This window comes from Culex pipiens, chromosome 2 (genome assembly GCF_016801865.2).
Source record: "Culex pipiens pallens isolate TS chromosome 2, TS_CPP_V2, whole genome shotgun sequence".
Classification (NCBI taxonomy): domain Eukaryota; kingdom Metazoa; phylum Arthropoda; class Insecta; order Diptera; family Culicidae; genus Culex; species Culex pipiens.
Window position 1 is genome coordinate 175,326,831 of NC_068938.1, and position 14,345 is coordinate 175,341,175.

General features: G+C 39.5%; 2 protein-coding genes across 4 annotated transcripts; both read left to right on the forward strand.

Annotated features, from left to right (window-relative positions):
• Positions 1 to 974: 974 nt before the first annotated feature.
• On the forward strand, positions 975 to 13,761 carry LOC120418197 (uncharacterized). Of its 2 annotated transcripts, XM_039580505.2 has the most exons (3): positions 1,469 to 1,607; positions 10,597 to 10,909; positions 12,958 to 13,761. In XM_039580505.2, exons 2-3 carry the CDS (start codon positions 10,687 to 10,689, stop codon positions 13,614 to 13,616), a joined length of 882 nt encoding a protein of 293 aa, XP_039436439.1. In that variant the 5' UTR covers positions 1,469 to 1,607; positions 10,597 to 10,686; the 3' UTR covers positions 13,617 to 13,761. The 2 variants fall into 2 exon arrangements, with proteins under 2 accessions (XP_039436438.1, XP_039436439.1); XM_039580504.2 differs by lacking the exon at positions 10,597 to 10,909 and having other exon boundaries at positions 975 to 1,607.
• LOC120418199 (uncharacterized) lies at positions 1,645 to 6,023 on the forward strand. 2 transcript variants are annotated; one of them, XM_039580506.2, is made up of 2 exons: positions 1,645 to 2,004; positions 5,168 to 6,023. In XM_039580506.2, the coding sequence occupies exon 2, from the start codon at positions 5,230 to 5,232 to the stop codon at positions 5,878 to 5,880; it is 651 nt and encodes a 216-aa protein (XP_039436440.1). In that variant the 5' UTR covers positions 1,645 to 2,004; positions 5,168 to 5,229; the 3' UTR covers positions 5,881 to 6,023. The 2 variants fall into 2 exon arrangements, with proteins under 2 accessions (XP_039436440.1, XP_039436441.1); XM_039580507.2 differs by having other exon boundaries at positions 1,645 to 1,992.
• Positions 13,762 to 14,345: the final 584 nt, after the last annotated feature.

The following is a 14,345-nucleotide window of genomic DNA, read 5'->3' on the forward strand; positions in this document are numbered from 1 at the left end:
GTGGACACGTTACCCGCAGATGTTTCCAAACGCCCATCGTGGGGATCAATTCCGTTAGATTTGAATTGGATTTTCCTATTCCGGCGGCCACTACTGGTGTTTTCGTGACCGGGATATCTTGTTGATGATGGTGTCAGGTGTAATGGTTCATGTTTTCGGTGGAGGAGGAATCTTAGACGGAACATGCAAGCAACGGGGATGACCAGTGGTGTGGTCTCTGCTCTGGCATTGTGTTGTCTTGCATCGCTGCAGGTGCTGCCGCATGATTTGCCTCATGAGGTTCTGCCATTGGAAACGGAACCGAACGTGGAACAGACCCACCGTCATTTTCGGCCGTCGGTCTTGATTTATTTATTTTGATTTTGTTACTGATGATCAGCAACAACAATATTATTTCGAAACAGCTATTGATGTTTACAATCGTTAAGGCTTGATTGTTTCACGCATACACTGACATGACACATGACAGTAATGGGTTTGTATTGGTGTGTTTGGGCTGCGCTTCGGCATAAGCTCACCAGGCAGCGCTGGCGTCGCCGTGATTTGGTGGTTTGATGAAGGACGATGGATTTAAAAAATAATTTGTATGGAGAGTCACGTCTGTTTGTCTGTGGTTCAACGCCAACGAATTATTTCAAGAAAATTAATCGCGGCTAACCAAAATCAAATTAATATTTCAACTTTGATAAGTTTTCCATTAACATTGTGCTGTTGATTTAATTAATTTCTCAGGGAACTGAATATTAAAGCACTTGAAGCGTAATCTAACCATAAGTTCTTCCCGGATGCTTTCTTCGGACTGGCTGCGCTTGTGTTCGATTAGATTAGATTAGATTAGATTAGATTAGAATATTAAAGCACACAAAACCACAAGTGACACTTTTGGTTTAATTGAAGTTGAAAAGTTTCCACCGATATTCTTCAAAGCCAACAATAGACCACCCTCTCCTACTGCAGACATTTGCCGTCGATCAACCAACCGCGCACGAACGCCCCAGCTCAGTCGTGTTTACCAGAGGAGTTCTAATCCAACCGCGAGGCGTACTAACCGTATACTAACTCAAGTAAGGGCAAAAAAACACGCTCCGTCGTCTTAGTGTGTGAGAGAGCGCGCGCGCGTCATCGCCGGTTGAGGCGTTTTGCGCCTCATCGCAAAAAAAAGTTCCACCGCGCCGCGAGAATCTTGCGCAGCGCAATAATCTACGCCAGTGTCGCTATTGCGCGATTGCAAGCCGGACGGATCCACGGTAAACAATAGTGAAGAGTAAAGAAGGAAAAAGTGAGGTTAAGTGACACCGGGATGGCGCCTCCGATTGCGGCCACTGCCGTGGCTGCCGCCGTCGTGCCGGGTCTTGCCGGCCAGGCGTCGATTGCGGTCGCCGGCGGAGGTTCCTTATCGGTTACGCCGGCCATCATCGCCGGACCGTCTTCTCCGGCCAATGGCACAGCTTCCGCCAAGCAGCACCACATTAGCGAGGACACGCTGAAGCTGATCGACTGCGTCCGGGCCCGGCCGGCCCTCTGGCACCGGAAGCATCTCCGGCAGCGCGTCCAGGTTGCGCACCGCGGCTGGGAAGAGATCCGCAAGGCGTTCAAGGCCACCGACGGTGAGTGTCCGGAGATTGCGTAACGCAACCACTGAAAACATTAACAAGAACAAGCCGTTACGTAATTCGCGGTCGGTTACTCCACGTGGTTGGTGGCGCGCACATGACTCACGAAGGAACGATCGTTTGTTTTTCTTTGCGTCAAGCGCGTACATGACTGTTTGCGTGTAATCGTCCCCTTTTAAGCTTGTTGCACTACCACTCTAGACTGTAAAATAGTGTGGAAGAAGTGCTTGCGCACCGGGGTTTGTGTGTTTTGCATAGGTCAACTGAAATGGTTTGTGGTGTCTTGATGTGAGCTCTTTTTGTTCTTGGTATTTTTATTGTTTGCTTAGATTTCGATAAAAAAAATCGAAAGTGTGTAGAAAGAGCGTGCTAAAAGGGGGTGAGTCTAGGGGTGAGTAAACGATTGCGTTTTTGTGAGAAATGTTCAGGCGTATTTCGCCGAGATGTTCTGTTCAAAGGATGTTTAAACAAAATTATGATCAATAATAAGATTATTAGGCATTTTCGAATAATTTAAAGAAAAATATACACAGAAAAAAAATCAATTCTCGTAGACGTGAATTTAGTTCACGAAAGTAAGAACCACGAAGTAATTTATTCATGAGTATGGTGCATTTGCACTATAAACGTGAATATTAGGGTGGGTACGGATTTTAAAAAGTTCTCAGATCAAGTTCTGGTGTGGTTCCCCTTGTAGGGCATACCCAAAGGGACTCTCACACCAAATTTCAGCTCATTTGGTTGAAAACTGGCTTGTCTCAAGCGGGTTCAATTTTACATGGAAATTACTATGGAAAATTTTGAATTTTCGTTCATTCGCTCCTACAGGCCTGGGGAAAACATGTAGAAACTTCTAGGATGGCCAGCAATGAGCGGAATCGTCTGGAGAACAACTTTTCCTAAGAGACCAGGTCGATTCGTTCAACCCCCATCGAGCTCAACGGCAATACATCCGGGGTTTTCGGAACCAACGGTTTTCCCCAGAAAAGCAACAAATTTTCCTTAGCATGCTATGAATGCTTGATGAACACCGCGACGCCACATGTCAAACAGTTACCACGTGGACTAGCATCGCCTATAAAAAATTACTTTTTATTACTTTTTGAACCATAGAATTAAAATTTATGGTGATCCTGATACTATTTAACTGTATTCTAAACCTCCAACTAAGAAAAAAAATGTTATGGTGCAAATTTTACAATCACGTGGTAGCTGTTTGACATGTGGCGTCGCGGTTTTCATCAAGCATTCATAGCATGCTAAGGAAAATTTGTTGCTTTTCTGGGGAAAACCGTTGGTTCCGAAAACCCCGGATGTATTGCCGTTGAGCTCGATGGGGGTTGAACGAATCGACCTGGTCTCTTAGGGAAAGTTGTTCTCCAGACGATTCCGCTCATTTCTGGCCATCCTAGAAGTTTCTACATGTTTTCCCCAGGCCTGTAGAAGCGAATGAACGAAAATTCAAAATTTCCCATAGTAATTTCCATGTAAAATTGAACCCGCTTGAGACAAGCCAGTTTTCAACCAAATGAGCTGAAATTTGGTGTGAGAGTCCCTTTGGGTATGCCCTACAAGGGGAACCACACCAGAACTTGATCTGAGAACTTTTCAAAATCCGTACCCACCCTAGTGAATATATTCCTTCGTGGTTCTCGCATTCGTGAATTTAATTCACGATTTCGAGAATTGATTATTTCCGTGTATAACGATTTGAATACACACAAAATCAAAGAACTGAGAACTGAGTTAAGAAAAATCTCTGTACTTTTTTTTCAATTTTCTTAGCAATTTGTTTTTGAAACCCGAAAGCTGGTGATCCAAATGGAATAATTTAGCTGAGTTTAGGCCAATGCAAATATTTTTGGGAAAATGTGGAATGCTAGAACGCGTGGTATTTTTTTCTGGCGAAATATTTTTGTAAAGAATGACAGAACAAGTTTGTTCTTTTATTATTAAAAAAAATCCTGCTTAGAAAATTCAGCACTAAAGCTCAACAGTCAAAAATAAGACAATGAAAATTTTTATTTTGATGATTCGATTATCCGAAGTGAAATTTTACCAATGCTTACGAATAATCGAGTCCGGACTGAATAAGCAAAATCAGTTTTTTTCAGATACTTTTTATTCCATTTTTGAGTTTTGATTATTAAGACAAATAGTCAAATTTTAAGGTGAGTCCACGATTTTTTTGGTTTTATTTTTTGTGGGGATAGCCTAAGATGTTGCAAGAAGCCTCACGAAAAATACAAAGATAATTTTTGAATACTGTTTTTAAGTGGTTGAATCGTCAAAATTTGTAAAAATCGAACGGAATCGATTTTTCAGACAATTTAACCTAAAAAATTTCTTTATTGACCATTGTCCAAATTCCAATCAGTGTTAATATCAAATAAAGTTTGCCTTTTGACACATTTCAATTGAAAGTATTTTTTATGTGTCTTATTATATTATTTGTTCGGTAACTGGGCTGAGAACGTCACCCAGTTTTCGAATTCTGCTCGTAAACTGGGCTGACAGAAAAATGACGAGGGCCAGAGATTTTTAATGAAAAATGTAAAATTAAACATAATCAACAACAGTTCCAGAGCATGCCTTTAATTATCATTGGAAATAAATTTTATGAAAACTGAAACTGTCAGTTTTTCCTGTCCTTCTGGGGAAACGCAACGGCCTACTTTTAACTACCAAAAATAACAGATTTGAAAATCAATACCTTTCAATACCAGTGTTTACTCTTCAGCACTGAAGCACTGAAGAATCTGTTTTGGGCCAATTTCCCAGGCGCAGAATAAACAGCCGTTTTCAGTTCGTGCGTTGGATTTCCAGGATTGTTTTACATAAGAGATACTAGTTTTCATACCAGGGAACCAGCCGCGTTCAATTAAGTCCGATTCTGGGTTCCATTTCGCCCAGTGTGCGCTGGCATAACTTAACCAACCGGGACGATTCTTGTTTACAGGGATTTGTAAGAATGTCTAGATAATCCAAAAAAATTGCAGAACTTGATTTGATCAAATCTGTAAAAAGAATGCCTCCGCTGATTTTCTGGCGATTTTTTTTACACGCGAAAAAAAGTTAGAACGATGTTTTTGATCGCAAAAAACTTACAGATTTGATCAAATTGAGTTCTGCAAAGTTCTAGGATCATCTAGACATCCTAACAAATCACTGGAAAAAAATCGTCTTGATTGGGTGAGTTATACCCGAGAACCAGCGAGTTGAAGTTACCGTTTCAACTTTTGTGGCGTTGGAATGTTAATTATCGACTCGTGCTGAAAATATCTTGTTTTCGCAACTTGTAGTATAAACTACTATTTTATTTAATAATATGTAATAAGTTTTGCATCCACTGTTCTCTCGATCATTGTGCTTTGTTATTGTTTTTTGACGTTTGTCTGCTTTTTAACTGGATGTAGACAGTTAAACAACACCCAGTTACCGAACATGTACTGTACAATATATGTCAATTTCGACAGTTTCGTTAGTTTTGACATTGCTCACTTGAAAAAAGAATAAAATTTTAATTTTCGCACCAATGACCCTCTCCATTGCAGTTGCATCGCTCAAAGTTCGCTGGAAGACACTGCGGGACAGCTTCCGGCGCGAGGTAAAGCGCATGGAGGACGGCGAACTGACCACCTCCAGCTGGCCTCTGTTCGATCGGATGTCCTTCCTGCTGGGACATTTCCGCACCCGCGAGTGCTACCTGTCGCCGGAACTGGGCGCCAAACTGGGAGGGGGCGACGCCGAATCGTGGAAATTCACCGCCGACCCGGACTCGGCCAGCCAGCTCAACGAATCGGCGGAACTTACCTCACAGGGCGAAAGTGACGAAGGAGAAGCGATGTGCTTGAGCCGGAAGCGCCTCAAGTACCTTACGATTCCGAGGGATGCCGTGGTGGAGAACGGCGGCCACGATTCGGACGAGTTGACCGTGGTGGAGGCGTACGAAACGGTCGAGGCAGATCCGGCGGACGACGACATCGAGGTGGTGGAGGTGACCCCGGGCAATCGGGATGTCATTGAGTTGCCGTCGCACCTGTTTGGCGAGGTGACGTTCAAGAACAAGCTGAGGGCTCGCATCAAGACGGAACCGACGGAGGGTGGCGAGCGGAAACCGTTTGAGGGTGGATTCGCGACCGATTCAGACTATAACTTTTTGATGAGTTTGCATCCGTTCATGCAGCAGTTGAACACGAAACGGAACCTGGCGATTAGGATTAAGATGCAACAGTTGATTGCAGAGGCTATGGAGGATGTGGAATAGTTGGTTTAGGGAGGATAAATCGGAGAAGTGTTGAATTTCATCCATGAATATGTATTAATCTGAATTTACACCATTGTTATTTGTTACGGAAGAATTGAATTAGTTTAATAAGCAGAGAAAATAAAATTGAATTTGTTACATTATTAATAACATCCCTTTTCTGTCTGGGTCGCATATATCGATGTTTTCTTATATATTACACACTCATAATTGATATTCGAGCTCAGCAGAACATCACAACTTATTTGTGCTGTCCTTTTTCACCGAGAATTCGACAAAAAAGTAAATCTTTCCCATTCCTGAGAGCATTTAGAAAGCGGATTCAGTGGCAATTTCATTATCAACTTAATGTTAATGTTAACATTCCATAGGTCGCCTCCCTAAGGTGTCGTGATAAGGGTCCAGCTTGCGACGATACACTACCTTCCCTTTACTAAGCAATCGATTTCGGAAGGGAAAATCGCCAGTTGTGTAGGTCCGAGCCAGGATTTGAACCCCGGTCTACCGCTTACGAGGCGGAAGCGTTACCACTGGGCTACGTAGCTCGGTAGAGAATTCGACAGTATGACTAATATTTTTTTGAGACTCGGCATTCACTTATGACGTGCGATTAGTTGTTCTGATTTCGGATTGAAATCTGAGATTCTGGATGACCAAGGTAAGTTACTTTTCTTTAGTAGCTTTTCCAAAAAAAAACTCTTTGAACAAAAACCTCTTAAGTGGATCAACTCGGATCGTTTTGTACTCTTCGACAAAGTTGTAGGGAATTGAATATCTTACAAGAATTTCACAGTTGGACACACATGCGCCACTTGTCGACGAAATCCTGAATCATTGTTTTCACCTATACATTTTCGCGATTTTTCCTATACAAACTTTAACGCTCAACAGCGACCTCAAAACCTTAACTGATTTGGCTCAAAATTGGCACATATACTTATTTTTTGCCTGATTAATCAATCCGAAGGATGTCCCTAATGTTCTTTTTGCCTTCCTCACCTTACTGAGGAAAGGCTATAAAATCACTCGAAAAATGAACTTTTTAATTAGACCTCCTAGACCTACCTTCATTTGTACATATCGACTCAGAATAACCAGCTGAGCAAATGTCTGTGTGTTTGGCTGTATGTAGACATGTGTACCAAATCAATGTCACTGGAATATCTCGTCACAGGCTCAACCGATTTTGGCCGGAATGGTTTTAATCGATCAGTCTTAACGTCCCCTAAGTTGCTATTTAAATTCATGCAGTTTTATCATGTATTTAAAGAGTTATGTTAAAAAAACTGTATTAAATTAAAATTATGATAAAAAGGGTGTTTTTTTCATATATTTTAGAAAGCATATGAGAAGACCTTTTAGGTGGAGTAAGAATTTTTAAGATCTGACTTACCTATCTTATATTACAAGCAGTTTAAAAAATGGTCTGAATTCACATAACCTCAACTGGTCGGGTCTGATCGCCACGAAAAAGGCGTGAAGAGGGATGCCATTTTCCTCAAAGGCCGTGTCTGTATAATCTTGACAAAAAGTCTGTAGGTAGTCTGTTTTTTTACTCATCACTTATTTTTATTAGGACCTCTTAGGTGCTGCGACCACGTTAGGGGAGATCCATAAACATGCGGACACTTTCTTTAGGGGATTGTAATCACTCTATAAATGAGAGGAAGGCACCAACCACATAAAGGTGGATTAAGTAACGTTTTTTCTATTATTACCAGGAAGGTGCTGTTTCCTAAACCATGACAAAGCTGTCAGACCAAATCTGCCAGACCAAAGAGTAAAAAGTAAACATTCTTGGTATTTGACGTTGGTGCACACAAATCAAAAACAAGAAAATTTGAAAATAATTCTTATTTTTTCAGCTCAATTACTGGTTTTGGGCTGCAAAATTAAATATACGCAAGAAAATGGTAAAATAGTACGGCGTCTTGTACACCGACAACTAAATGAGCAGTTAATAGCCTTTCCATACACTTTAACTTTTGATCGATTTTTTGGTTTACACCTGAACAATCTTGAAATTATTTAACGTGAAGACTTCCATCATTGCCATGATTTTTCGTTCAAAGATATAAATTTTGCGCCCCAATCAATATTTTGACAAAATTTCTTCTACAAGTTTTTTAGAATACTACCCAACACATACTGATTCATTTTGGTAACGGTAATCCCATTCCTTGCGATGTTATGGAAATCATCATTTATCAATGATTGCCAACTAGGACGTCAATGACTGTAACACAAAATTATATAAATTTTGAAGCACAATTGATTTAGATCAAAAATTCCTTCAATGGCTTCAAGAAGGCAACAACCGGCACATACTGATTCATTTTGGTGCAGAAATTCTTAAAATTTAATGAGATACAGAGCATTTTAGAGTGATAATTATTTTTTATCGAAAATGATCAACGGCTTCACCTTAAGCGGATTTGTTATTCCTCTCGTCCCATCATTCCCTTGACTCACACACTTAGATTTTTCTACCGTACTCGGTAAAATTTTTACCGAAATCTCAACAGCCGAGTGCTCGGTACTCAGCTCGGTAAAAGTTTAAACTACCGAGAGCTCAGTAAACGCTAATCTAACAGCTGGTTTGAACTTTTACAGAGGACCTCGGTAAAAAATTACCGGTTGCTCGGTACATATTCTGAATTTTTACGGTGCTTACGGTAATGGTTTTTTATGGATTAAATTTATTTTCCTTTTATTTATTCAAAAAGATGACCAAATTTATTCACAAACAATAGCTATGTACATTCACAATAACATCACAACTTATTTTTTCTCGATTATTAGTAAAAATGACGACATAAACCAGCTACTTCTTAAACGGTTCAAAAGATGAAGCTTCGACGTGAGCTGAAAGAAAAATGATTATTCTAAATAGTAAATAATTTAATTTTCTCAAATAAAAAGACACATACCTGTTATTTTGTCACAATTTATAGTTTAAAATTACTTTTTTTCTGAATGTACTCAGAGAAATGTCCGACAACAGCGACCAAATACAAAAAAAAATGACAGCTACAAAATGACATAAGTTTCAACTGAGAGACTCGGTAAAACTTTACTGAGCTTTCAGTAAAACACATGGTTATTAGCTGAGTACTCGGTAATTAAATTACCGAGTACCAATAATTTACCGGGAACTAGGGTTCACTGAGTAGCTCAGTGAAATAAGTACTGAAGTACGGTACTTTCAGCGATTTTTTTTACCGTAGTTCAGTATTTTTCCTAAATTCAACTGACAGCTCAGTAAAATTTGATTTTTACAGGGTAATTTCGGTAAATTTTTTACCGAGTATTGCGTCCCTGATTTAGTGTGCAGATTTAAAAAAGAGTCCACGTGGTTTATGGATAGTCCCTTAGGCCGTTGCAAATATTTTTTTTTAAGTGGATCTAGTCAGGAAGGCATTTTTTTATTTCAAAATGTTTATGGAAATTCAAATTTAATTAACTGAACACAGGCTCAAATATGTTTTTTTAGATCGCGATGCACAGCACTGCAAAATTCCGCGAAAAAAAATGTTTTATTTGGATATTTCGAAAACGGGACAAAATAATGGGACTGCTGTAAAATGAATTGGGGCAACATAAATTTTGAAATATATTTGCAACGGCTCAAAGTGTATGAGAATTAAAAAAAGTATATTCTCGCACCAATTTTCGCTGAACATCCCCAAATAACCGGCATTTCGATTCTCTCTCACGCCGGCCGGCTTTTCTCTCATCGAATCCAAGCAAGCCTTTGCAACCACATGTTTGAGCGCGCTCCGTTCGTGCATCCAAAAGAAACAAGCATGGCATGGCTCTAGCGCGCCGAATCCACCAACGGGAACATTTCTAAGCGTTAGCTGCCCCGCGGAGAATTTTTTTGTTTTGTTTTTGGCTTCTTCCTTATTTCAGTCTTCACCACTACTACTGGGCCGATATCGTGCCGTGGAAGTGCTTATTTTGGACGGGGGAGCCGCTGATAACAATATCAGGAGTTTTTTTTTTGAAAAGGTCCAATAAACCAAATTTTCAGTTTTTGCTTTTTGGGTGTTTTTGAAACCGCCTTGAGCCAGGGGTATCAAAAAACACCCAAAAAGCAAAAACTGAAAATTTGGTTTATTGGACCTTTTCAAAAAAAAAAACCCAGATATCATGATGATGGTGTTTTTGAAACTTGTTTCGAATTTTGTGTTTTTTTTTTTTAATTTTAGATTTGACTGAAACAACTGTTTCTAGATCCTATTATTTTTTCCCAATCAATTAGAATTCTTAGAAAGATTTATAAATTTATTCTACTTTCAGGACTTTTTCAAATATTTTTCTACCCTTCAGTCGACTTCGTTCTCACCACGATGGGCTTTTCTCTGTGCGAATTTGTTGTTGTTGTCATCCGCGCTCAGCTCGCAAGTGCTTACCGAACCGAACTGCTTGTGCTTATACGCGCCAGAGTCGTGTTTGCGAATAATGCAGCACACACACTGGCAGAGCACCAACACAGCCTTAACCTGCCACGGGGAGTCCTCTCCGATAAATTCAGCTTCGGCTCGTAACACGGCACATTCTAGGAATTTTTGCTGTGACAATCGGCGCGACCGAAGGCTTATTCCCGGGCATTCCGTGATTGTGTGCGAGATTGGCACATTAAGCCCGGCAAATATTCGCACACGCAAACACAGCCACACATGCACACATCTCAAAGGGGGCTTCTAAATTTAGCGTTTTTAGTTCGGTTCAGTCCGGCGGACACGCTATTACGCGTCTAGTTCTCGGTGGCCAGCGACAATATCCCCGCGTCCCTGCCAAGAAATGGACTCGATAAGTGCAGAAACGCGCAGTGAAATCTACGAAAAGCTCTGGACCCGGATGCCCCGCGGGGCGCTCAACCCAGGGCCGGTTGCCAATTTCCGGCTGGACGATTTCATCGCGCTCATCAAGCGCTACCCGGTCATCTACAACCGGCTCGACAAGCACAACAAGCAGGAGTACGCCGACACCTGGGATCAGCTGGAGGCCATCTTGAAAACGAACAGTGAGTATCAAAGGGGGACCATTGGCGTGATATTAAGCAGCAAAACAGGGTGTCCAGTTAACTGAAATTTAATGAATAATGTTGAACATTTTGATTAAAACCAAATATTTTTTACCAACTTAGTTTCTTTCGAAGAAAAAGTTAAAAATAATTTAATTTATAAATTCAATTAATTAGATCTAATAGCATATCTCCTTAAAATAGAAAAAAAGTTAAGTCGGAAAAAAATAAAACGGCATTTCAAAATATAAATCTTCAATTTATTGAAAGATCTTCAATTTCAATTAAATTCAAAGCCTTATCCAAAGCCTCGATTATCCGAAGTTTCGATTATGCGGAGGTTTGTATGGGACTTTGGATAATCGAATCATGACCAAAATTTTTTATCGCATTTTTTTTTTACTTTAAACATCAAATTCGAGGTATGAGACTCAAATTTCTGGAGCAACATTTGAAAAGGGCGCTAAAGCATTTTGACAGCTGGATTTTTTTTTGCAAAATCCGAGGCAACAAGTAACTATTTAACAAAACTCGCAGTGTAAGGTAGCTGAAGACGACTTCAAGTTTTGTGAAAAAGTTATAGTTAGCCTGGGAATAAGCTAAACAGTTCAAGCTATTAAAATGCTTATCCGCCCTTTTCTCGTGTTGCTTCAGATTTTAAAATTGATTTCCTTTTAAATAAATAAAAGCATTTTTTTGATATATTGATCTCCGTCATTATGGCCGCCATCTTGGATTTACAAATTCTAAATCACTTAAAAGTATTGTGAAGGCAGACAAAAATCAAAATACGAGCGCAACCTGTCAAAGCCTGTTGCGCCTCAGGCTGATGTATACGCTTCTGACAAACCACTCAGTTTTTGTACGGCGCAACGGATTTTTTGCGCAACATCAGAGATGCGCATTTCGGTTTGGTGGTGCGCGGATAATAGTTTATGGGTCATTCTTAAGCTGGACCATCAAATTTAAGATAATAATAAAAATCGATTTTGGACTGTACTGCTGTTTATGAGTTTATGTTTACGACTTCATGTCTTATCTTTTCTTTTTTTAAGAGGCTTAATTAAAAAAAAATATGCTTGCTTTTTTACCGCAAAATAAGATTTTTTCTGCGCACAGTGTTTAGAATTTTTGAAAACTAATTATTGAAAAACAACTGGACTGGTGTAAAATGCATTTTAAAACACTTTTTTCATTCAAATGTTGAAAGTGTGGTTTTGAATTTCAACTTTTTTGCCCCTTTCTCTTCTTTGGTCAGAGCCGAGGGACATAAACTTAAAAAATATATATTTGCAACGGTCTTATTATAAGATGAGAATAATTTTTAAAATTTATTTATTGAATTCCTAATTCCATATTACTGATTGAACATTTTTCAAACTTTTATTTTTTATACTTGGAATTGTCAAATGCTACCAACTAAAAATATTTGTTTTCTTAAGATGTTTTATCTTTCAATTTAAAATTCATGGCCACCGCTTTAAAAATCTTCAACAGTTTCTCTTTCTTCTGTTTTTTTTCAAATTATTTGTATTCAAATGAGCAGAAAGTTTCACAAAAGTTTAATTTTATAAATTGAAAAACTAATGAGATACTGCGAGTTAAAAAGTTAGGGCTAATTAAATGACACTGAGAAAAACTCACTTTGCACAAAATTGAAACTGTAAGATGCTTTAAAAATGTAGGAATTTTTTCAATTGTTTGAAACAATTTTATGCAGGTTTGCTTTTCCTTCATAAAATATTATAAATTGCAATAATATTAATATTTTAAGAATTTACTCAAAATTCTTATGACTTGAAAAAGATTTAAAATTAAATACGTATTTTGGGAATACAATTTGTGGAATCAAAAAGCAAAATAAACTATTAAACTATTTTTTCTGAAAATTCTAAACATAACCTTCATCAATTCCGAAGACTGCAAAACGAAGAGAAAATCCTTTCTCAAGGTTCAGCCTATTCTGTATGACCAGCCATGGCTAAATTAATTATGACTTGTTGAGTTTATCCAATAATTAATGAATTCATTGAAATTCTCCTTTCCAGAGAAATTCCTCATGATGAAGTGGAAAGGACTTCGGGACAACTTCCGGGTGGAGCTCAAAAAGGAATTCTACTCCCCGCCGGAAGCTCGCTACGTGTCCAAGTGGGTTCACTACCGGAAGCTGGCCTTCCTTCGCGAGCAGGTCCTCCCAACACTGGACCAAAAAGGGGACGGCGAATCCGCCCAAGATGAGCTCCATCAAATCATGCAGTTCGTGCAGAACCAAGAGGAACCTTCCCCGCAGGAGCACTCCCACGCCAACTCCGAGGTCAAACAGGAACGTGACGAATCCAACGGCGATTCCAACGGCCAACCCGCCTCGGAAACCGACTTCAACTTCAACCACTTCCAAGAACCGGACACCATGCACCTGCCCGAGATCACCATCACCCCGAAACATCCACTCGATCACCAGCAGCAGCCGATCAACCTCGAAAGTCGTAAGCGGCGTCGCTCTCAGAACGCCCCTTCTACGTCGTCCTCGACGGTGGCGGCTGCTGGAGGAGCCCCCGCCCAGGACGACGACTACCACTTCCTGATGAGCATTCACCCCTACCTGCGGCAGCTTCCCCTGCCGGTGAAGCTCAAGGTGCGGCTCCAAATGCAGCAGGTGCTGTTCAACGAGCTGATGAGGCAACCGATCGCCGACGAGGAAGACTAAGAGTTAGTTCGTCCACGTTTGATTCGATGTGCCATCCTTTGATCTCTCTATAATACCCCTTTGCTGTAAGCTACACTAGAAGAAACTAGTCTTGGATTGAATGTTAATGAGTTTGAGAAATAAAAATAGACTGTTGAATTCGGAATTTGGCGGTGTGTTTTGTTTGATTTGCTTTATTTGGGGATGGTGAAGATTTTCTGTTGATCACAGCATTGGATGGGATGTCGTCTTTGGGCATGATGCAGTTGGATTTATTTTGAATGGGTTGTTGGGTAACGAAAGGTGAGTGTTGGTTGCCAGTTTCACAGGAATAAATGGAATTTTATAACCATATTCAAGGGTTCATTGATTTTATATGTATCAATAGTATCAACAAGTATCCCTAACATTTTATTTTGTGTTTTAAAATAAATTTAATTTACTAAAAAATACTTTTTAATTTCTTTATTTTTCTATGGGTTCTTCAAATTAAATTCGGTAGAGTATTATTTTTAAAATTTAAGAAGCATTTTTTAAAGGAAGATTCCCTTTTTTGCCAAACATTTTAGTCGATTTGTTAATAAATTGATTCATTTTAAAACGTTTTAATCAGAAATGTAGGTTCTACAGCCCGAACATTGTATTGATTGAATTAACATTTAAATTAGAAATTTAAGTAAACAAAAACCTTTAGGGCAGTGAATAACCGTGTAGAGAGAAGCTGCCTAATATGAAGACTTTTGAACAACT

What these genes read in the sequence shown, in the direction of transcription:
- LOC120418197 (XM_039580504.2), top strand. Translation starts at nt 1,301, where the DNA reads ATGGCGCCTCCGATTGCGGCCACTGCCGTGGCTGCCGCCGTCGTGCCG. An exon ending in GGCGTTCAAGGCCACCGACG is followed by an intron (nt 1,608 to 12,957) that starts GTGAGTGTCCGG and finishes TCTCCTTTCCAG; the next exon opens with AGAAATTCCTCATGATGAAG.
- LOC120418199 (XM_039580506.2), top strand. Translation starts at nt 5,230, where the DNA reads ATGGAGGACGGCGAACTGACCACCTCCAGCTGGCCTCTGTTCGATCGG.